This window comes from Gobio gobio, assembly GCF_949357685.1.
Source record: "Gobio gobio genome assembly, chromosome: 25".
Lineage (NCBI taxonomy): Eukaryota > Metazoa > Chordata > Actinopteri > Cypriniformes > Gobionidae > Gobio > Gobio gobio.
In genome coordinates, this window is record NC_137121.1 from 13,239,210 (window position 1) to 13,265,468 (window position 26,259).

The window sequence follows — 26,259 nt, forward strand, 5'->3', positions numbered from 1 at the left end:
ACTTTAACAATATTTATATTATTATTTTATTAAATGTATTAGATATCTGAATTTAGTTTCACATAAAATTAGCATTTGATATGCAAACAAAAATATAATAGTATTTACCAGACAGGTCACTGCTCTCAATCCGTTTCAGGTCTGTATCCACCCAGAACAGCTTGCCCAGCTTGTTATCCAAAGCCAGTGCCACGGGGCGGATCAAACCGGTCGTGAACAGGGATTCACGCTCCGTCCCATCCAAAGACGCACCTTCGATTTTAGCCGAACGATCCTGGACAGTAGTGAAATACATGTAGCTGTGGGGAAAAAAACAGGTTTGGAAGTTACATACCATTTTCCAAATAAAGAAACATGTAGTAAAAGGCAAAGTGACTTTAATTGGGATTCTATAAACAACATCTTTCAAAATGTTTCAACATCTAATAAAAGAGTTTGTAGGAATTTATGTTATTGCATGGCATAACCAACACACGATCTGTAGGTTTGGATAAACACTCATTTGCTGAACAGAAAGAACAACTTGTTGGGGCCATGTTGCTTTGACTGTGTGGGAGAATTGTTGTATATCTTCTCACATCACAAAAGGCCTTTAGCCCTAATGTTATGTCTAGACTAGTTTGTGATAACTCTCAAAGGTGTGTTTGCTCCTTTGTTTTCAGTTACTGTCTGAGAAACACGCATTTTGCATCTGTTAGCAATTTTGTTCGGTTTAGAAAAATAATTAACAGCAATATCGATATCTGAGTGTCATTAAAAATGAAAAGATATCACAGCTTAAAAACAGTTACTTCTGGGAAATGTTTGGGGGGCGGGGGGGGGGTATACATTTTATTTGATATATTTCCAATGCAATGAAGGGGACAGAAGAAATGAATAAACCCCAAAATCGGTTTGGCTGATGGATCTGAAGATGCCTTCTCTGAGTCAGAGTGCTATGGAGTGTTATGTACTCACTCAACATCTGCCAAAGCCTGACTTCAGTGTGGGGAATGTAGCATATCACATATTAAATTTCCCACCTGCATGTTAAACAAAACCTTATGCTAGCATCTTTGAAGATGTTTTGATCCTGAACGATCTGAAAAACTAGGTACAACAGTGCTTCATTAATTTTACGACATTTCGAGTTATCATCTGATCTGCTTCTGACAGCATTTTGGATTCAGATCCTCCCACTGGCGAAAGGTAAACTAATTGTCGATACTTTTGGAGAAGAGCACAAGACCTTGACCACACCTAATGACACGAGGTTACCTGAAACATTTCTTTAATCTGTGCTTTTTGTTGATTAGTTGATTATCAATTATATAAAACACAGCAAACCATAACAGGCCAGTGTTGTTAGCGTTAACTCAAACTCAAACTATTAAATTAATTTTTGAAACTGAAAAAGCTGAAACACAAATATTACCTTTTTTATACTAAAATAAAGAAGTTGAAGTGCTAAAATTACTAAAATTTGTGTGGCATTTACATGACACCAAAATTAGCCATTCATTTACATGACAACTGTGCTTTGGGGACCTGAAAACGGGTTTCAAACAAGCGGCAACCTCCCCGTTTCTCTTGAAGCCAATACGGAAGTGACTTAAACAGCAATTCATCGACTGGCCGCTAGAGACAGAAGGGAGCAGAATTGAGCCCCATGTTGAAATGCCCAACTTTACAGCAGAAAAAAACATGTTTACAGCCTGGTAAAATTGTGGTTTTGGTCTATACAGCTAATTTTGCCCTTCATGACAACTGTGAGGGGGTGAATTTTTTTATAACTCATTCGTTTACATTACATAAAGCCTTAAAGTTCTGCATAATTAAGGGCGTGGCCACTTTGAGTGACAGGTGGATAGCCATTTATCTGCTGTCTTTTAGTCATCGCGTCACCTAAGCTCCACCCACGTCCCACTTCAAAACTGCTCTTCAGAATCCTATGGGTGACGTCACAGACATTTGTTTTTACAGTCTATGGTTTCAAAAGTGCAAGTTTTTCAAAACGATATCGTCATTGTCTCAAACAAAAAGTGACATCTCCATCTAATGGCCTGGCATGAATAATACAGCGTTTTTAGTTGTTTTTGCGGATCCGTGTGAAGGGGGATCTTTTTTTTTTTACAATGCTGTCATTTGTACGTGAAATGACAGCGTTTCTTTTTTCAGTTTTATGTATATCGTTGTCGTGTAAATGTACCCTTACAAATAAATGAAAGCTAAATAGAAATATTTTTACAATAATAAAACTGACAAAAGCAATTAATAATTACTAAAAATTAAAACACTGTGACAGGCGAAATATTCTAATTTTATTCAGACATCTCCCAAGCAAAGAAGGATAATCTGGACAATTTAGGGACCAAATGTGAGACTAAACATAGGAATAAATGCAACAGTGAAAACACAAACAAACATTACACGCTCATTTTTGTGCCATCATTTTTCTATCCTGCCACTATTATGGGACTATTATGGGAGAAGTCCCCTTCACCCCACCCAGACGAGGGTGAGACGTAAATAGAAAACCCACTGATGACGGTCACACTAACAATGGGACACACGATTACAGTGCATGCAGCCAACGCCTGTGCATGGTCGACCCGCTAGCGAGCGCCGCAGCACAGGGACCACAGAGGGCCATCTGTTCCACATATTTGGCTATTGGAGAGGCCTGGATGGAATCAAGAGTTTTCCGACAATACGAAAGCAATGGCGAAGTGCCCCGTCATTAGAGTATCCAGTTCTATGCTGTAATTTCAAGTCCGCCGGCCATATATCAATAAACAACTGATAAGGTGTTGTTATGGTAATGAGAAGGAGCCAAACCAAAGCTGAAGAACAAAATGCGGCCTTGAGGTTTTGGACTGGATGAGCAATTAAATGTAATGCAGGTTGTAATGAGCAAGCCCTATACTTTATTCTGCTAATTAATAATCGTACCCTTTCTCAGCGTTCACCACGATAGCGCGTGGCTTGTCCACAACATCCTTCAGGACCTCTCCGATAACGTGTCCGTCCATGCGATGGATGTTGATGGTGTTGGTGCTCTCGCAGGTCCAGTAGACGGTGCGACTGTAGGGGTCCAGACTCAGGTCATGAGGCTGCTTCGGGTGAAGACCGGTTGGGGTCATCACCGTGGATGCCTGATAAATCAGATGACATCATTTTAAATTAGGACTGTCAACATATGATATGCTGACTAATCAAATTAATTGCAAGTAATTGACTATCAACATGCTGAGAAAAGTCCCAAAATGAAGATAATACAAAAAGTGGAACATTTTTTTTTTAATAATAATAATGAATAATATATAACTAATATTATTAATAATAGTATAATAACAACAACATTATCAACATAATAATAATAAAACATTTATCATTTAAAACTAATCCAAAAAGATGATCAATAAATGGTTTTAAATAGTAAATATAATTTACTATACTTATCATATGATACATTATCATCTATCAAATAATAATAATAGTTAAGTCTAGTTAATAATATATTAATACGATTAATACTATTTATATAAATAATAATAAATTAACACAATTACTTAAAAATATGATAAAACATTTATGTATAAAAAAATGTCTCCCTTATTTGAAATATTTCTTATTTAAAACTGATCAATTTTTATTATCTTCATTTTTGGATAATAATAATAATAATGATAACTAACAATAATAACAATAAAAATAACAATTGTAATGATTATTGTTTTAACTAATTGTTTTAAATGTAAAAACATACAAATTAAATAAAAAATATTTGTTGCAATCAGAGCAGGTCAGGTGAGTATCATAATCAAGTTACATCAACGTTCTTTGATTGAACCGTCACCTGAGTGCCATCATCGCGGGCCCTGCGGATGTTTTGTCGGCCATCCACCCAGTAGACCAGGCGTTCCAGTGGATCGAAGCTGATGGCACGCAAGTTCTTCATGACGTGGATTGGTAGAATCATGTCTGGACTCTGTTCTCCCAGGACTATTCGACTGATGGAGCTCTTCTGGCTGAAGAGCAGGAAGCTAGAGGGCGCTGTTGAGCAAAACAACAGGGAGCCGAGAATAAGGAATGAAAACTAAGTTATAAGAGTACAGGTCCAAAGCCAGCTCCATTCCTCTGATCAGAAGGTGAAGGTCAGCTAAATGCAATCATACTAACTAAACGCAATCAGCCTTTCCCTCCAGGCCATGAAAGAATGAAGAAACAAGAGGGACTAAAATGTAGAAACACACTAGCATTGCCAAGACCTCTGCACTCTTGGCCAAATGCTCTCACTGGGCTCCCTGGCATGCTTGTTTAATCCAAGTTCAGTCATTTTTAAGCTTATAAGGAATTAAATGCATATGACTGAGTTTTACATGGCTGGGAGCCATTGTTTTCTTATGCCGTTTCAATCTGCCAACTGCATCTTAAAACTCATGACTCACTTTAACGTTGGTAAAAACCCAGTAAACTTTATGGCTGAAAGACCATAGATTACTTTAGCTCTGATGGCTGCTAAAATATACAAACTCAAAACAGTGCATTTTAATTAGGGTTCGACAATAAGGACAATAGTATTAAATAATATAGTAGTATACATAAACATTCTATAAATAATAATATAAAATAATAATAATAATTTGTTGTAGTTTACACATACAACATTCTATAAATAATAATAATTAAAAAAGTAATAGTATTACTACTATTATTATACACACTAATTCTTATAAATAAAAATAATAACTATTAATATCACAGTTATTTTTATACATATAAACATTTTATAAATACTACTACTACTACTACTACTAATAATAATAATAATAATAATAATACATTATTATTATTAGTATTATTTAATAATATATTTAATAATATGGTCATTGTTGAACCCTGATTGAAATGCACTTTCACGTTTGGATTTTATGAAATTATATTTGTAATGAATAATAAATGATCTAATAAAATAATATCATTTACAATTATTACTATTAATAATAATAATAATAATAATACACTTTGCAAAAATGATTTGCAAGGCAAATAACATCTGAATTACCTTCCCAAATTGTTGGGCGCAAAAATAATCAGAAGCCAAAGAAAGAACAATGGGACAAATGTAGCGGCGCTAAACACTTTAAAACCCTCTACCCCAAAACTCACAGCTGCAGTTGAGTCTGTTTGCCTCCAGGGTGTAGTGGGAAGCGCAGCGGCACTGGGCTCCAGAGGGTGATGCTAGGCAGAGGTGGGCACATTGGCCGTTGTTCTGCGAACACTCGTTGGCACCATCTTGTCTAGAGGAGTGGAAAACCAGGATGTCCATAACATACTCCAGGTGCCCTTGCACCACCGTTCGGTTCAAGCCACTGCGCTTGTCCGCCCGCTCAATACTACGCAGGTTCCAGTCGGTCCAGTAGATGTAGTCGCGATACTGGGTCAAGCCAAAAGGATGAGGAAGATCGTCGGCCACTATCTCCCTCTGCAAACCTGAGGACAATGCTTTTATAGTTTAATAAAAGAGGTAGGACGGTGTAATATTGTCTATGATTCAAGAGGCATTTATGGTTTTCAAAACCTATGATTTGTCACCTTGCATATTTGTAGACTCAATCATGCAGGTGTCCAGGTCTGTCCAGTAGAGCCGCTGGTCGATGTAGTCAATTGTAAGCCCGTTGGCTCGGCCCACCTTGTCAACCAAAGTCACGATGTTACTACCGTCCATGTGAGCGCGGGCTATCCTAGGTCGACCTCCCCATTCAGTCCAGTACATGTACCTGCAAACACAATTCATTTACTTGACTGCATATCTAACAAAACTAGAATAAACTTTATCAGCCATCACACGGACACATTTCATTTATTTTGACCTGCCAAAGAAACACATTCTATAAATCATAAAAAGACATATTACTAAAATTAAAATAAATAAATAAAGTTGTTAATGTATTAGTTATAAATATAATTATATTATAAGTTATACAAGCAAGTATATATTATAAGTTATATACATATGTACATATAATTCTTAATTTATTTAAATTAAAAACATTTAATTAATAAATATTAATAACAAATACAACTTTGAAAAAAATACTTATAAATCAATTAATTTATTCAAATATAATGAATGAATGTTTAATATGGCTACAGCAAATAAAACTAAATATAAAATAAAAAAAATTAATACATGTACTATTCATTTATTAATAATTTTCATTTGCTGTATACTTAATATAGTTATTAATTATATTTAACATTTAAGCATTAACAAAAAATTTATAATATGCATTATTAGATAATTAAGTTATTAATGTTATTTATACATAATATTTAAAAATATTACTTATTTAATTTATGAATAAAGTTTAATCAAGCTACATACACTAAATATATATAACATAATATATTAAAAAGTAAATATATACTATTAAAAATAATATATACTATTAATGTATTAGTCATTTTATTTGTTATATAATTATGAACTATATTTATTAAATCATGCATTAATTAATAAACATTTATTAATGTAATCATCTAATTTAAAACTATAAATTAATAAACAAATAAATATTTAATAGCAGAATAGAAGGGCTAAGCTGCCTACACTTAACACAAATGTTACTTTTCCCCCAATTGGGTAAGTAAGCAGTGAAAAGCACACCAGACCAATCCCTCAACCCACTCATTACAACACTGGGCTAAGAGTCAACTTAGTCAACACCTCTCAGTGTTAAGGTGAGAAGAGACAATGCAGAAGAATGTGTTGGCTAATAGAGGCAGTCGTGCCTCAGAAGCCACAGGAATGCCTGCTGGGCGCTCGAGGACATGACTTCACTCCTCTGAGCCACATGCAGGGGCTGCGGCATGTTGGCACTTGTCTTCTGCCACACATACAACTTGATGCCCTGAGGAAGCGCTGTAATACCAATGAACGTGTCTGTGTTTGAGTATGTGAGAGTTAAATCAGATATTCAACTAGTGGTATTTATCGATTAGCATATTTCCAGAGGCCTGAAACATGTAGGAAGCCTATGGTTAACCAACACAGGCTGATGGGTGAACACTTCTGCGGTGCAGTGAATGTGCAAGATGGCAGACACTAGATTGAAGTGGTATGCAATGAATTTAAAGGTCAAAACGGTAGCTACAGAAGTCAGAGTAGGACAGACTTTAAAGCCAGTGATCCTACCCATTGGCAGGGTCCAGAGCAAGAGAGCGAGGGTTGTCCAGGTCTTTGCAGACCAGCACTTGTCGGTACTGGCCGTCCAGGCGGGCCACTTCAATTCGGTTGGTGCCGGTATCAGCCCAGTAGAGGTTTCGACCCATCCAGTCCACAGCCATTCCCTCAGGATAGTCCAGGCCAAACTCAATGACTGGTTCAACCAAACTGCCATTCATGAAGGCTCTGCTGATAGTCTGAAGAAGAAAAATAATCAAGCGACTAAACACTAATGCTAAAAGCATTAATAACAGGCAATTCATTGTAAAACATGATGTTTTCAATTTCCACTTCAGTGGTTAGTGAGATTTATGCTAGATGGTTTAGAGATGAATCTGTGTGTCTAAATACATGTCTGAATACATTTAAGAAAAGATTAACTTTTTAAGTAAAAATGAACTCAAATAACTAAATAATTGAAAATAGACATGACCAAAATAAAAATATAATGAATACATTTTTACAATTCAAATATTCCTCTCAAGACAAGTGCCTTAAAACCATATAAATTGTAACATTCGAAAAACAACTAGTCCAACATGCTGCTTTAGAGCTTTTGAGATTGATTGAAGTGCATTAATTCTGCTTTGTAAAAACATATTTTAAAAGGTTTTCTTGTCTCAACAGCCTAAAAGTTAGGGCTGGGTAAAAAAAACGAATTGATTTTTAATCGATTCTCATTTAAATCCCAAGATTATCTTTGTGCTTTGTTACTTTTTATATGAAACAAAGTCAAATTATGTCCATTTTATTACGAAATTCCAAAAATAAACCATTTTGGTGCTGTTTAATGTGGCTTGACAGATCGCTGTAGTGCCTCAGTTCAACAGAAGCGGCAACGCACAGCTCACGTGAACTGATCATCTCCTCTGCTTTAATACCAGTTACAGCGCCAAATAAACACGAATAAACATCTGAAGGTATGTTAAAGGAACACGCCACCATTTTTGAAAATAGGCTCATTTTCCTACTCCCCTAGAGTTAAATAGTTGAGTTTTACCATTTTCGAATCCATTCAGACGATCTCCGGGTCTGGCGGTAGCACTTATAGCATAGCTTAGATCATTTAATCTGATTAAACCGTTAGCATCTCGCTCAAAAATGACCAAAGAGTTTCGATATTTCCCTATTTAAAACTTGACTCTTCTGTAGCAACTTTTTGTTTTCCGTCGGCCTTTTTACACACAATGTAACTACAGAAGAGTCAAGTTTTAAATAGGAAAAATATCGAAACTCTTTGGTCATTTTTTAACGAGATGCTAACGGTCTAATCAGATTCAACCGTGGAAAGACGTCAATAAAACTTAAGTCTTAAAACTTAAAAAGGCGTCAATAAAAGCTTGTGAACAAGGTCACATTTACCTCAGAAAAACCACATTCAGTGACCATAAACTCGTTAGTCAGCTAGAAAAATGCATTTAGCTAAATATGTGCACTATTTTAATTATCATTTTTAATGTTCTTCAATAATTAACGCATGTTTGAATAAATATATATATATATATATATATATAAACTGGAGTAGAAATATTATTAAGTAATTGTAAAGTTAGTATTATAACTTTATTATTATAAAAACGTCCTTGAGTGTAATTTTAGTGTTTGTATACAAATCAATTAATTTGAACCTCCAATATTGTAGCAACTGACTCTAATGTATAGTTTACAGCATTAGTTAAGAGATTTTTGTTCCTTGAGAAAATTTGCCATGTACTGTACCTGATATATAAATAAAAAACAAAAACGAAATGCAAGCTTGTGAATTGAATTCAAATCGAATCATGACATTTGTGTCAATACCCAGCCCTACTAAAAGTCCAGCTTAAGAATTTCCATGCTGGTATATCTGGTTGATTAGTGTTGCCATTTAGTTCACCAGCACAACAATGTTTCTGAATATCTTCTTATATTCATTCTTACTGTTTTACAAGGAAAGATCATGCTCTTTCTTAAAATCGTAAAACAAATATAATATTTCACAAAATTCTAAAAAGAAAGACAGGCTGTTTCAGATCTTTTGAGGTGAAACATCTTGGACTTCTTTCCTACTGACGTTTTATATCTGAGCCCAACAGCTGCTTTGGGTTAGAAGCTGATGGCATCGTTTTATCATCCTCCACTGCTGAGGTAAAAATTGACAGTTAAACTTTGTATAATCCTCGGTTTACCATCACTTTGATTTTAATGTACAATCATACGCTCAAAACGTCAGAATCACTCGCCGCCACAATGTTCTGTTCTAAAATTAGGTGAGACACACTGAATTACCAACACAAATGAAGTCCATACCTTGGTGCTGACGTCGGTCCAGTAGATCCTATTTTCTAAAACATCAAAGTCCAGTGCCGAGGCCTCCTTGACCCCGGTGAGCGGGATGGGCACGTCATTGCTGTTGGTGCCCAGAGAGATGCTGCGTATGTCAGCGCGGTTGGTGAAGAGCAAGAAAGCTTCTGGAACCACACAAGTCCGCAGGTCACTCAGCAACTCCAAGCCCATGGGGCAGGCGCAGCATAGGCCCTGAGGCCGATGGAAGCACAGGTGACTGCAGCCGCCGTTGTTGTCCGCACAGCCGTTAGTGCCTGAACAAATTGAGATCTACATATCAGCTTCATAGACATGCATTCATCTCGTAGTGATATACTGTGGCTGTTTAAAGCAGTCCTAGCTGAGGCAGAAAGTTTTTTTTTTTATTCACCTTTCAGGAAGACCATTAAACCATTTCAAGTATTTTTGAAAAGCGAGAGATCTTACCAGAGGTCTCTGTGACTTTTGTGGCTTTGAGACCCATGAGGTCAGGGAGTTGCTCGACGATGACCTCACGGGTGGCGTTGGCAATGTGAACTCTTTCGATGCTCCTCCGCTGCCAGTCAGTCCAGTAGATATACTCTCCCAACAGCGTAAAACCAAAGATATGAGGTAGTTTGTCCTCCAGAATAGTCATCCTATTAGTGCCATCCACATTTATGACCTGTGAATAAAAAGGAATAATTTGGTTTCGTCACTCGTTTCATTCACTTTCACTGTATGGAAAAGAGCAGCGCGGACATTTGGCTAAACGTCTTTACTCTTCCACAGAAGTAAGTCGTAGTACATAAGGATGAGTAGCTGACTGCATTTTTTATTTTTATGTGTACTATCCCTTTAAAAAATTGACAAGTGTATGTGGTCACATCAAACGATTTTAATTAACAGCACAAAACAGGAAACAAATGAACAAATCAGCCTGAATCTGTTTACGCTCGCCAAACAGCTGTACACCACATGCACCATTGGACAGATCTCCAAATACTCAGATATTTGAACTGCCATAATTGCAGTATCCTAATCCAAACCAGCTAGGATTTCCCAATTGTGGAAAAAAAAAAAAAAAATCCCCAACCAAATATGTAACTGCCAAAAGAGTAGCTATTTTAAGTCATTACAGAGTACGCAAGCTTGAGCATGACTCTTTGAATCTCTACATTTAGTGTTTTTTTCACTAAAGAAAGGCTACATAATGATTCCTATTCCAGTGAACGTGACAAAATAAGATTCCAGTCGCAAGGGTTGCATTACAGGGAGGAAAATAACGCAAACTGATATAGGGAGTGGAGCCAGGACATGCCTGAATCTTTAAAAAAAAAAAAAAGGAGAGAGAGAGAGATAGAGAGAGAGAAAGTGACAGATGGGAGGTTGAAACCAAGTGGGTTGCTGGGAATTGGGTTTGTTTCTGAAAAGGTTGCAATTACCGTTTCTGGAAACAGTCCTGACATTACTACTTCTCAAAATAGACGGCTTTCCATTTTTCACATTTAGCGAACGGGTGTCAGTTGCAGTAAATGCTACCCACCTAATCAAATACATTCTGGAAAAAAACTGGAAACTGAAACGAAAAAACCTCGAAAGCTACCAACTTTCTCCGGGCTTAGCTTATTACGAAGGCCTGCAACTGATCTGAGTTCAAACACTTGCATTGTCTTTTTCCAATAACGAAACCACCACTTCACTGAACTAATATTATGAGTTGATAAAAGCGTCCATTTTTATTAATACATGTCATGTACTCAATATGAAGTCATTACTGGAAAGCATCCATGCTTTTTATGTTGCAAAAGTTGTTGGGAGTTTTTGACATCCTATACCTGTGCAATCAGACACTAAGAAATGCAGAAGGCTTTTATTTTTTTTTACTATTTTAAAACCGCCTGCAGCCAGATGTCTTTGTTTGCCGAATGAAACCCATGACAGTTTACTCTATCATGTCTTCTTCCTGAATGATGAATGAGATTATAAACGCTCAAACGAGCAGGTCAAGATTGAGTGACGGGCGTATTAATGCAGCATATTGTTCCTGGGTAAAGTAGCTCTTCGAACAAAGACTTCCTGTGCGCCGTCTTTCCCAACCCAGAGCTCTTCCTATGAGGACCGGTGGAGGGGGTTTTGAGATTGGGGCGGTTGCCAGCGGCTGCCAGGGAGGGGTGTCCACCTGATTTATTTCTGTAATGCAGGCCTGCGGAGTGGCTGACTTTCCTCCATGAAGAAAGCAAGAAGAGAGATGGAAAAGAAATAAGTGCACATTATTTTAAATTAGCACCTTCCTTTCTTAGTAATTTGGGCAATATGGTGGAATCCCATGGGGGTTGGGAGGGAAGCTGGTACATTTGCCACCCACAAGAAGGCAAAGACTAAGTTGAAAGTAGCATGAGAACGCACTATGAGTAGTATTTTAGCAGAAGGCATTATGTATACAGAGTGCTTGACAGTGCAATTGTTTCACTCACTTTTGTGTGCATTTAGGGACTCCGCGGGTCCTTAAAAAGTCATTATGAAATGCAAGTATATAAAAAGTCTTAAAAAGGCACAATATGTACGATTTTTTTTATTAAAATATCCAAAAATCACTAGAACAATGTAATACATGTTATTGACTTACATTATCCCAAATGTTTCCAAGAATGTTTAAATCCAGAGAAATAAGCTATTTTAAACAGGACACGGACCGTCCGTGTGTCACCTATCAATGACATCATACCCGCGTTACCCTTGATTTCCGCTTTGTATTAACCATGGACACACCAAAGATGCTTTAATATATTATGTGTTTTATTAGACAGGTGAGCAAATGTTTGGATACATTAATTGACAGAAAACTAACCTTTGTTATAAAGCTCAACACAGTTAGTCTGATTGTTTAAATCTCGTTTTCTTGATTTACAGCGAGTACCATGTTTTACCATGCCTAATATCGATCTCGCTTACTGCAGTATGCAACAAGTGTCTCATAGTAGCTGCCAAGCGAGCGCATCGTAGCATTATAACATAAGTTTTAAACACACTCAAATGTATCTAATATGATAAAACAGCGCTGCGTTATTCCACACACACATGAGAGGAAGAAGCGGAGGCAGTCGCCTGCGGCATAATAAAAGCTCTGCGAAATCAAGGCGTCATCAAGCTATGCATTTGTGTTGAATAAGCGACCTCTAGCGGCAAAAAATTACATAGTGTTTTTAAATATCTTAAATGGTATAACAAGCATCTTAATGATCACATTGCAGATGGTTGTGGGTGCATATTTTATCTCCATCTTTATGAATGAGCAGCCGGAAAAGTCTTATCAAAATAAGAGTCCCTGTGAATTTTGGGGTTGTTTATAATTAAGTCCTGAATTATGCATAAAGATTTCCCCCACAAATATACCCTGAATTTTTCATCTTGGGAGCACATGCTACTTCAAGGCAAGCATCAAGCCCTGATATTGTGCCAAATCCAGATAGCCTATTACATTTACAAAAAAAGAATAATTTATTGCAGAGCGAACTGCATTAAGTACTGTATCCCAATCTTAAGACAATCTCAGATTCTAAATGTAAATCATTTATTTCTGAGATACTCTGAAACAAGTAATGAGGTAGAATCTAGAATGAGAAAACAGCATTACATTCATTTTATGTGAAACATTTATTGTTCGACGTTACATGCACATTACTTTTTAATCAAAAATGGTAAATAGTATATTCTGAACAGTATGCACTATGTTAGTACTGCATTCAGAACTCAGCCTCTGTCTCTGGCAGAGAAGGATGGATTGAGGTGTTTTAATACTTAGAAAAGTTAAACTTATTGTGAAAGCCTCCTCTTTCCTCACAGTTTGAGACAGCGGAGGCGCTGACACTCTGGAGGAATGCTAACAGACACAGACAGTGGGCTGAAACCACAATGGTGCATTTTTCTTACACTCCTCCTAACACATAGACGTCTCGAGGGTTTAAACCGGGCGCCTTCCTGCGGGATGCAGACTTTTCTCAACCCTGGAGAAAGGTTAGAGGCCTACAGCGGTGCATGAAGGAGAAAAGCAGGATGTGATGGGCCAGGCCCAGGAGTTGCATCTGACACCATAACTATAACGCAGTACCACCACAATACTTTTTTTCCCAAAGGAGGTGATATGAACATGCGTTTCAAGCTGCCTCCTGTCTTCTGAAAAGGCCACGACAGGGTTTTCAGCGGAGGAGGGGCCCCAGACTACAAAAGTGTTTGGTTTTTCCCACCTCCTTCACAAAGCCGTCGACATATGACGTGACAAAATGGTGTGTCTATGGCACCAACGGAGACACAAAACACACCCATGGACCTTCATGGAGGCCTGTCAGGCATCTTGTGTGGGGTGATATTCACTACCATTCAGTTTGTGGTCAGTAAGACAGAAATATTAAGCAGCACAACTCTTTTTAAAATAGTAAGCAATGTTTCTTAAGCACCAAATCAGCATATTAGAATAATTTCCGAAGGATCATGGGACACTTAAGACAGGATTAATGAAACTGAAAATTCTGCTTTGAACAGTTATTTTTGACTGTAATAATATTTCACAATATTATGGCTTTATGGTATTTTAGGTCAAATATATGCAGCCTTGGTGAGACACCCCAAACATTTTCACAAATCAAAATTGGCACAGGATACACAATCCTACACAGTTTATATGGTCTCAAACACCTAACGTATTCTTTTCTCAAGCTTGAGGACAACAACAAAAATGAGGTTTGGTCCAGTTTTCCCATGGCCGCCTTAGAGTGAGGTAGGAATTTTTTCCACTTGTGTAATCAGGAGTTTTATTGGATGGCATACCTTGCCGACATCTGTTTCCCCTTTGCTGCGCAGCATTGGACATTGTTCCTCTTGCACTGACCCCTCCTGTCCACTCCACCACTGCATCCCAGCAGCATTCCTCAAATCCCGTTCTATAAAATCAAACTTGCTCGCTCGTTTCAGCGGGAGTTGAGTGAAAGGGAAAGGGTGGAGTGCTAACAAAACTAATTTCGCTGATTTCTTGCAAAACCATATATGTTCGCTCAAGAGATCAAGTTTACAGCTGATCAATCTGGAAGCCCAGCAAAGTTTCTGAAGTATTAAGGGGGGGTGGGGGGTGGGAGAGTGAAATGAGGGGAAACCGTCGGGGGGGAAGGTGAGGCCTATAGAAACGCATGGCTGCCAGTGCACACAGAGGCTGTGTGTGTTTAAGGAGCGGCCAGCTGCCGAACCCCCTTTAGACCCCAGCAAACCCAGGAAGGTCTCTGAGGTCACCCAAACACACAAAAGCAAATGCTGAGGGGACTGAACGCTTTAGATACAATGATAGAAACTAGTGGTACACAGAACACTTACAGAGAAGCTAAATGTGCTTGCTGTGTAGGATATAAACAAAAGCTAATTTAATGAACATATTGGCATTAATACTGTTTTTGCTGTTTTTTTGATCAAATAAATGCTACACTGTCTGGTAATATACAGATATGTTAAAATAATTAATAAAAAAGTCAAAATATTCAGTTTTTCACGCTACATTCAATGCCCGGCTAATAAATTGTACCACAAAAAACGTGCACTTTGATGGTCCTCCTGTCAGCGGGAGCCTTTCTTTTCGCTTACAAAAATGCTATTCAATTTTCAGAGAGACAATTAGACATGGCCATCGAAACTGAAAGAAGGGTGTGTCTTTTTTTTCTCTTTGACGGCCTTTTTTCCACTTCACTGAGAATTATGCACCGAGAACAGAGTGTGCGAACCCTAATTTTGATGAAGGAAAACATAAAACGTACACAACAAAGCCCCCCAAAAAATCTCATCAATAACGACAAAAAGTCAAGATGCTGGGTTTGTTTCTTCAAAGCCAGATTGTAAAATGTGTTCTGGCACCAGGGTGCCAAGCCAATTCAATATGAAGGCGAGTGAGGTGACAGCATGGCCTCCGAAAACACAGAGCTATTGAAAAAGAGAGAGACACAGCAGACAGAATTAAATGAAGGCTGAGCTCATCATAAAACACTTCTATAATACAGAGATGTTAAACTCATAAAGGTTGTTTAATGTACCATGATTGCTTTGTAACTTTCAAGGTGTGGATGTCTGAAAAAAGCTTTTTAACATTTACAAAATACAGACAAAAGATAGAATGATAGATGGAACAAACGATATAATGATAGATAGAACAAACGATAGACAGATAGAACAAACGATAAATAGAATGATAGATAGAACAATAGAACAAATGATAAAATAATAGATGATAGAACGATAGATGATAGAACGATAGAACAAACGATAGATAGAACGAAGGATAACTTTAGATAGATAGAATGAATGATAGAATGAACAATATATAGAATGAACGATAGAACAAACGATTGAACAAACAATAGAACGAACAGATAGATACAACGATAGATAGAATTAACGATAGAACAAATGATAGAATGATAGATGCAATGAACGATAGAACGATAGATACAATGAACGATAGAACAATAGATAGATCGATAGAAACGAATGAATGATAGAATGAACAATATATAGAATGAACGATAGAACAAACGATTGAACAAACAATAGAACGAACAGATAGATACAACGATAGATAGAATTAACGATAGAACAAATGATAGAATGATAGATGCAATGAACGATAGAACGATAGATACAATGAACGATAGAACAATAGATAGATCGATAGAAACGATAGATGATAGAATGATAGAACAATAGATAGAACGAACAATAGATAGATAGAAACAACGATAGATAGCACAAACGATGGAACGACAGATAGAACGATTGATAGATAGAACAATAGATAGACAGAAACAATGATAGATAAATAGAACAAACGATGGAACGATAGATAGAACAATAAATGATAAAACAACAGATAGAACAAACAAACGAACGACAGAAAGATAGATACAATGAACGATGGCTAGATAGATAGATAGAACGATACATGACCGAACAATAACAATATAATGATCGATAGAATGATAGAATGAACGACAGCTTAAAACGATAGATAGAATGAACGATAGATAGAACGAACGATAGACAGATAGAACGAACAATAGAACAAACTAAAACTTTAGATAGATACAACGATAGATAGAAGTAACGATAGAACGAACGATAGAACAATAGATAGAAATGATAGATGATAGAATGATAAAACGATAGATAGAACAAACAATAGATAGATAGAAACAACGATAGATAAAACAAACGATGGAACGATAGATAGAACAATAGATGATAGAACAACAGATAGAACGACAGATAGAACGAATGATAGATAGATAGAAACAACGATAGATAGATCAAACGATGGAATGATAGATAGAACATTATAGATGATAAAACAACAGATAGAACAAACGAACGAACGATAGATACAATGAACGATGGCTAGATAGATAGATAGAACGATACATGACAGAACAATAGAACAAACGATATAATGATCGATAGAATGATAGAATGAATGACAGCTTAAAACAATAGACAGAATAAACAATAGACAGAATAAACAATAGACAGAATGAACGATAGATAGAATGAACGATAGATAGATAGATAGAATGAACGATAGATAGAATGAACGATAGATAGATAGATAGATAGATAGATAGATAGATAGATAGATAGATAGATAGATAGATAGATAGATAGATAGATAGATAGATAGATAGATAGATAGATAGAACAAACGCCAGAACATTAGATAGAATGATAGACAAATAGATAAATAGACATTCCATTTGAGGAGGGAAAAAACCCCAATGTTTTCTTGATAAACTCACAAGAATGTTGACATAGGAGAGGAACGTCTGTTTTCTTTGTCGTCTATAGGACTAAAGTGTGTGATGGGACGCCGAATGTGAAACCTTGTAACAGAATATACACATCTGCACTGGGATGCCAAACCCTGAGGAGTCACCTGCCAGATTTTTTCAATTACCCAGTCAAGAGTAAAATCCTGCAAAATAACCTCCCCTTTCTGCGTGAGCTTTGAAACATCATACGATTTCACCTGAGGTTTGGCCGGCTCTTCTGACAGGCCGACTCAGCTGTGGATGATATTATCTTTTTATCTGTTGTTTGCTTGCCTAGGCCAAGAACAGCACTGCCTTAATTCAAACAGAATGATCGGCCGCTCTGCTTCTCTTTTCTTTTTTTTTACCCATGTGTCCAAACCCTCATGTCTCGCCATTCTGCTCGGCGCTGCGTCTGCACTTCCTGCGACTTTGAATGAGCTCGGGGAGACGAGCGCTGAGAAAGTTGATGAGAAATGCTGGTGGATCAAAAAAATGAATGAAAGACGCGACTCGACAGTTATGAAATTGCAAAAATATTGACTCATGTTCCTGCAGGTCATCCGCTTACTGACGACTCCCACGGGCAACTGGAGCCATGAGAGGGAAGTTATCATTCCCATGGCCTTAACTGACAGCATACAACAGAAACCAGCATGTTAAACAGTCCGTCTCAGATATTTATTATAAGAGCCACATTTTTGGACGTCTTGAGAGATAAAAGTGATATTAAAATTATATTCTATCTAGATACTTTCTCATGCCAAATAAGCTGTTCTAACAGTCTCAAATGAAAATAAAAAATATATGCACATAACACACACACACACACACACACACAAACACGTTTGTATCCTGTTTACTCGATTCATAAACAGGCCAACATAAGTAAATAAATCAACATCCGGTGGATATCTGACATTACTTTCAGACGCCCAACGCTTCTTTGGGAGAAAAAAAAAAAAAAACCCTCACACACCCAGACTCGGGGAGTGGAGCTCTTATGTTTTGACAAAGAGCAGTAAGATGAGAAGGTCAGACAGTCGAGAGGAAAGTATTCATCTTACCTAAACTGTCACAAATGCTTAGACAGTTTATAGACAGCATTACAGCAGCAGAAACAATAAAAATGAATCATATTCTCTTGGCGAAAAATAAATTATATGAATATGAAGATCAGATTTACCAGTGTTACAGTGAACGTGGTGTAAAAACGCATTGATCATCTCAATATGAATATCAATAAAGATTAAAAAATAAACATACATGTAACGTAAGTGCGTGTATATATATTTATGTATGCATGTGTGTGTGTGTATTTTATATATATATATATATATATATATATATATATATATATATATATATATATATATATATATATATATATATATATATATATATATATATATATATATATATATATATATATATATATATATATATATATATATATATATATATATATATATATATATATATATATATATATATATATATATATATATATACACACACACACTTTCTTTTATTAATGTAGTATTAATATGATATATGATTTGCATTGCATATTTTATATTATATATAATTAGTATAATTACTTACACATACATAATATATATAATTAGTATAATTATTACTTACACACACACACACACACACACACACACACACACACACACACACACACACACACACACACACACACACACACACACACACACACACACACACACACACACACACACACACACACACACACACACACACACACACACACACACATAAATGTATATAATTAGTTAGTATAATCATTACTTACAAATACATTCATAAATATATTCTATATAATTGGTTAGTGTAATTATTACTTACACATACATACAGACATACACACAGAAATGTATATCATATTAACTTATAATACATTTATAATATTATTGAATTATATGCAATACAAATGAATTTGTTATCCAAAATGTCTGTAAACTTAAAGCCTGATATAACAGTGTGTTTCTGTAAGGGTTTGGTCACCTGACTCAGCATCATTTCCTCAAACTCCCACTGAAAATTAATGGATTCGTAATGTTCTTTGACTCATGTCAACTTTAAATGTTCCCATGCTGATCTGTCTACAGTAGTATGCTGTTCTGTCTGGGACAGCCAAAGGTTTGTCTAACCCGAGCAGAAAGCTACAAGTTGAAATGGTGTCTCAATTGGCTATAAATTCGGAAACAATGTGTTTTCTCTGGGGTACATATGGGATGCATTGTGAGCAGACAGCAGAGTGGACAGCTGCCGGTGACTGCTTACCACAACACTGCTGCTGCTACTGTTGCAAAAAAAAAAAACATTTTGGGACTGCTGCTGTATTACGTTAATAATCCATGAACATCTCCAGAACAGGAGTGGAGAGCTTCACCACCCACCCGCTGACAGATGTGGGACAGTGGCGAACATCCCTCAGGAAATGAGAAGGATTGTGGTGACAATAACCAAGCTACAGGATAGGAACGACTAGGACAGCTGAGGGAAACCAGGCCAAGGGTGGCAGACGTTACACTTTCACAAGTCTCACTTGTAATGTGAGAGACAGAGAAAGAGAAACCAGTTGCAAAAGCATGAATCACCCATATAGCATTTCTAGGCAAATGATGATAACAGATAATAAACAGCATTTTAGACAACCGATTCATTTACATTTAGCATTTGACCCCTTTTCATGAAAGCTCAGAAACTGGACTTTACAATGCTTACAAACAATCTGACCAAACCTTAACTAATGCTTTCTAATTTGGTTACAAATTGTGAATGTTTCTGTTGCAAAATATGATCATAATCATAACAGAAACAGGTAATAACAATGTCATATATTGTTAGAAAGGGCTTATCTAGTATACATTGATAAGCATAGTAAACAAGTCTAAAATCAGCTCCAAAAAGTGCATGTTTACAGGTGGATGAATGCAATACACTGTAATACAACAGGTAAAATATGCTTGTCCATATGCAAATATAATAATCCCACCCTATGTCCAATCTGACAACTGCTTGCTGTACTGTAAAAAATATTTAAGTTTTTTTTTTGTAAGTACTTTTGTTAAAAACAAGATATGCCCTACCGACAACGGTCTACAAAAATTAATCCTGCCCCCAAATAATTTATAGTTTTTTGCTCATTACTGCATGAAACAAAATTCCACAGAATATTGGAAATAGCATATGATTCCAATTAAAACATGCCGAAACACAACGCAACATACATAGATATGGGGGAGCAACATGACATGCTAATTTGGCTTATTCATAAATAAAATAATTGAATTTATTAATATATTGTGAATCTCCAGCACAAAAGAGAATGTACACTCTGTTACTATTTAAGCACACATAAAACACTTCATACGCACACAAAACAATCTATTCATCAACATTACCATGACTAAAATCCATCTCAAGCATTTCTGCAGTCTGTCAAAGCCCTGCTTGCCTGTAAAAATCTTACATTTGAGCGGTTTTGTTTTCTCAAACAAAATTACAAAAAAAAAAAAAAAAAACTGCATGAGTGAAAGAATTGCTGGATTGTGTGAGCAGTGCTGGCCACAGGAGATGGAAAATATTACGAAAGTCAGGTGTCTTTTATACCCCTATAATTCAAGTGAAACCGTGTATCCTTGGAGCCTGGAACATCAAAGTTTAAGACCTCATGGTGAAACAGCCAGCAACAGCAACAAACTGTTACCAGGCAATTAACTATAGTGCTGTTTGGCTTGGACTACCACTGGCTGGATTTGGCCCGCACAAAGGCGCAAACTTGCAATTCTGTTGCATTTGAGCAGAATCTAGTGAGAAAACTCTTTGTTACCTACATGATGGGCATTGATTCTGTTACGGTTTTTCTGGCCAATATTCATTCTGTGATTATTTCTGAAGAGTGTGAACCCTCATGTAATGCGCTGTGTGAAATACAGGCTGAACTAGGGCTGCACTATATATCGTTTTAGCATCTATATCGCAATATGCGCATCCGCGATAGTCAAATCGCAGTATGTGCAATGTCAAATATAGGGATCTAGGGATCGTAGTTGATCCGTAAAGAAAACGGATGCGTATCATTACACTGGATCCGTGTATTCGTCATAAAGTGACAGCAGCCTAATACACCCGCAGCTGTTTGTCACCAATGTTAAACAAACAACAAAAGAGAAAGAGAAAATCACTTTTGTAGCTTTAAAAAAGATTAACTGTATTAATTTATACAGTAAAGACAGTGTTATTTTATTAATTGATTAATACATTTAATTATTTAAATGATTATTAATTTCTATAATCATTTAATTAACTATTATATTTCTGATTATTTAATTTCTGAATGTACATACTGTTAAATTTATCCAAAAAACATAAGGCACTGCTCACTTCATTTGTATTTGTTCCATTGTATTTATCTATGCTTGTAATTCGTTTTTTTTTTTTATATTTTCTATGCAGATAAATTCCTCATAAAATTCACACCAATAATACTATGATGACTAATTCTTTAAAAATGGAGCTAATCAAATCGTTTTATATCACAGAAAAACAAAATATTGCAATGTCATGATATGCAAATTAAGTTTCTCGGCTGGAAAGTCTTACTAGTTTTGATGGATGAGGATTGCCATATGTGTATGTATGTATATATATATAAATGTATATATGTGTGTGTGTGTGTGTGTGTGTGTGTGTGTGTGTGTGTGTGTGTGTGTGTGTGTGTGTGTGTGTGTGTGTGTGTGTGTGTGTGTGTGTGTGTGTGTGTGTGTGTGTGTGTGTGTGTGTGTGTGTGTGTATATATATATATATATATATATATATATATATATATATATATATATATATATAAATATATATACACATTAACTTAAAACTGTTACAAATTGTTTTTGCTGTTTTTTTTTAAACGTAAGCTTAAATGTTGCCTTAGTTTAAATACTAAAATGACTAAATCTGAAAAAAAAACTTACTAAAGCACACATTACTAAAACTTAATGTGAAGTTAATGTAAAAACTAAAAATACAACAATAAAAGCTCCTTCTTAAAACAACACTAAAATACTAATAATCTATATGACTACTTAGGATTCTAACATCTGAAATGAGCTATATATAGCTTATTTCGGATGTAGTTTAATAATATAATGTACAAATATAACATGCCAACTTCCTGCCTGGGAAGGAAGTTCTCTGGGCAGTCTGCCAGACCTGTGTGGGACATCCATCACCTGTACGAACTCCGTGTAAACAGAGCTGCATTTGAAGCTCTCAGCCTCTTCAGCACAGCTTATTCCACCACTACCGTCCAAATCAAAACAGCCCTTGCTCTGATGGGCCTTGGATGTGCCGCTAACTCATAGACAAAGGAACAATCATTAGCATGGCCAATGTTTTAGCGAGAGGCCCCTCGCTGGAAAAACCCTGTGCAAATCAAGTTTCACGGCTCCCGTCGGCCACAATGTGCCAGGGCCATCGGAGCAAACGCTTTGGGAGACTTTAGAGAAAAGCATTATTGATCCTCTTCAGACTTATGTTTTTTTGCCAGCATCCATCAGTAGACGAGCCCTCGGCCACCTCACATCGTTCCGCTGCAAATAAAAGCCCTCTTTCAAGCTGTTGCTTTTCATTGTCACGGTGTTGCCATACTGAAGGGCCATCAAAATGCACTTCAAGATTCATTGTAGTCAAATGGCTTTATTGAGAGGAAAATTAAGACTTTTGGGGAAGGGAAAAAGGGAAAAACGTAGCTATTAAGACTTAACAGGCTATTTAAGCAATGCAAATGGACAATACAGAACCAATAAAATGAATAAAAGTGCATGAAATGAAATGCAAAGGGACTGGTATACAACAATTTCATTTATTATAGAATGCACAAGAAATGTGCAACAAATTTTAGTCGACTTAGGGATGTGCAAAACTACGTATTTTCCTTAAGACTGATTAGTTTAGACTGAGGGTTTTAGGCTCACCTGATACCATTAAAAATATATATATCACAATACATAAACTAAATCCAATTTACTGCAAACTACTCTATGATATCCTCTTCAAACCAGTGTACAAACGGTTTCCCTCAATACATCTCTGCTTGAGATGACCCCCAAAAAAGCCCTCCTGTTTTGCGCAAGTTCTGCTTCACTCTTTTCCACATATTTGCCTTTATGGGAACCCAGAAGGCACCCATGGCACTTCGCAATCAGGGCCACAAAAGACTCTGTGAAAGCAGAATCTACATAACTGCCCCACAAAGCAAGGGGACTTACTAAACCGGGGACGGCACATCAGTCAAATGAGTTATCTTAAACATCTCTACACCGAGGGGGTGAGTTGAGGGGGTCTGCGGCGACATCTAAAGGGTTCAAAGGGGCGGGGTGAAGAAGGGGGTGAGTTTGACTGCACAGTAAAGAGGCGAAAACACACGGAGAGAGCGACAGAAATGAAAGCCCCACAATTCCCATACTGTCTAAGGAAAAAACCTTCCAGTGGAAAGTGCCAATAATCAAGCCTCCTTTTCAGACGTGCAGGACCTGAGATGAAAGGGGATGCTCTTGGCACGGATTTAAAGCGATCTGAGAACATGCCGTGAACCTGAAACCCCAGTTGGAGCTCTGTATCGTGAAGGTGAGGACATTTCAGGTGGTTGACCGCGAACGCAAAGGTCCCTGGATGTGCTTCTGTGTAGTCAAACGTAAAACACTTTTAGTGGCCATTATCATCAGTTGCGTCATCATTTACTTTATATCCAGAAATTCTGGAGATTGTGCAGTCTGCACTTTTTTATGCAATCACAATGAAAGGAGACTGAAGCTTGAAAGGAGAAAGGAGGCAAAATCATCATAAAAGTGATTCATATGACTCATTCGCAAAGTCATCTGAAGTCAATAGCTTTGTTGCGAGGAACAGAACAACATTTTAATATAATTACCTGACTATCTTTAGTTAGCTGTTAACTGCAGCAGACTTTATTTCATTGAAAGATAGATTCAAAAGATACATTTGAAGATCGCTACTTCTTTGATGAGCACACAAGTAAGAGCTCGGATGTCCGCTTGAATGTGCATGCTTGTAGCAGCAATGCTTTAAAGTTAAGATTAGTTCACTTCAAAATGAAAATTCTGATAATTTACTCACCCCCATCTCATCCATGATGTTCATGTCTTTCTTTCTTCAGTCAAAAAGAAATTAAGTTTTTTTGGAGGAAAACATTCCAGGATTTTTTCCACATGATGTATTTCAATGGCAACCAATGGGTTGAAGGTCCAAATCAACGCAGTTTCAACACGCTTCGAAGGGCTTCAGAGGCTCAGCGCCATCCCAGCAGAGGAATAGGGTCTTATCTAGCGAAACCATCAACCATTTAAAAAACAAAAAAAAAGATATACCTTATAACCACCAATGGGCAACTTCGGAGTTGTTCTTCTTCGTCATCCCGTCGAAAAGGTCATGGCCGTGACGTACGTGGAAGTACCGTCCCAGTGTTAAAACGAACGTGCAAAGACTAAATCAAACGCCCTTTACAAAAATAAAGGTAAAACAACGATGTTGGACAATTTTAAAGTTGGAGGAGAACATGAGATGGAGTTTTTCCGCACTGGGTCGGTACTTCCACGTACGTAACGGCTGTGTCCATTCCAACGTGATGGCGTCGTGAAGAAGAACAACATCGAAGTCGTGCATTTGAGGTTAAAAAGTATATTATTATTATAAAAACATTTTTTAATGACCAATGGTTTCACTAGATAAGACCCTATTCCTCGGCTGTGATCGTGCAGAGCCCTCTGAAGCCCTAAGAAAATGCATTGATTTGGATATTTAACCCCTTGGTTGCCATTGATGTCTATTATGTGGAGAAAAATCCTGGAATGTTTTCCTTAAAAAAAAACTTTATTTCTTTTCGACTGAAGAAAGAAAGACGTGAACATCTCGGATGAGATGAGTAAATCATCAGGAAATTTTCACTTTGAAGTTAAATAATCCTTTGACGGGGATGAAACACCAATAATAAAACCATAAAAAAAAAAAATTATTCAACCCTAATTTATTCAACAGTTTCAGCTAATAGTAATGTAAATATAAGTGTGTTTCATACACACAGCTATCAAATGGTTTAAGTCAGATGACTTGGAAGAAAGTCATATAGACTACTTTTATGGTGCTTTTGCATCTTTTTCAATGCTTGAGAGCTTGATTTACAATTGCATAGAAAAGAGTGATTAGCAAAATCAGTTTTTTGTAATGAATGTATGTATGTATGGGTGTATATGTATGTATACAGAGCTGTGTGTGTGTGTATGTATATATTTTTTATACATAATTTTTATTTCTTTTATGACCATTATTTCAGAAAAAGGAAGAAAAAGAAAGACATGAGGGTAAATGATAAAAGAAAATTATTTTGTGTGAATTATCCCTATTAGGCCCATTTTGGCAGAAAAAAACCTTGTCACCGTTTTTTAAGAAACATGTCTCAAAAACAGGCTGAAGAAACTGCTACATGGGTCCTTTCACAAACATGAAAAATTAACAATGGAAATGTCCTTAGCCCCAAATGCAATTCAACTTTTCAAGGAGGAAGGTAAAAAAAAAGCCTTTTCAGACATGGCCTATCACCAGCCGTGTTAAAGGGGGGAAAAAAGCAAGAAGGCAAGAGGGAGGGAGGAGGGCCCGAAAGCCTCCATTCCTCTATTTATAACCATTCAGGCAGTGAGCAGCCACATTCCAAATGCCAGAAGGCACTTTTCAAAACTCCTCATTTAAAACTTAATGTTGTTTTCAGCTCCTAAAAAAGAACCGCCCTCCCTCATACCCACCATCAACCAAAAGGAACCAAGCGGGTAAAAAAAAAAAAAAAAGGCAAACAGTAACATGTAAATGTGACTCTGTTCGGAGGCAGTC

The 26,259-nt window shown here is 36.7% G+C and overlaps 1 protein-coding gene across 1 annotated transcript in view; it reads right to left on the reverse strand.

The window, feature by feature from the left end:
- The window catches only part of lrp5 (low density lipoprotein receptor-related protein 5), a 76,074-nt gene that overhangs the window by 10,782 nt on the left and 39,033 nt on the right, over positions 1-26,259 (reverse strand). The window contains exons 9-16 of the mRNA XM_079809936.1: positions 9,962-10,178; positions 9,500-9,789; positions 7,181-7,407; positions 5,578-5,762; positions 5,152-5,475; positions 3,839-4,035; positions 2,932-3,134; positions 109-299 (exon numbers count right to left, since the gene is read on the reverse strand). Coding sequence (XP_079666062.1) covers positions 109-299; positions 2,932-3,134; positions 3,839-4,035; positions 5,152-5,475; positions 5,578-5,762; positions 7,181-7,407; positions 9,500-9,789; positions 9,962-10,178 — 1,834 coding nt within the window. The remainder of the gene's footprint in view (positions 1-108; positions 300-2,931; positions 3,135-3,838; positions 4,036-5,151; positions 5,476-5,577; positions 5,763-7,180; positions 7,408-9,499; positions 9,790-9,961; positions 10,179-26,259) is intronic.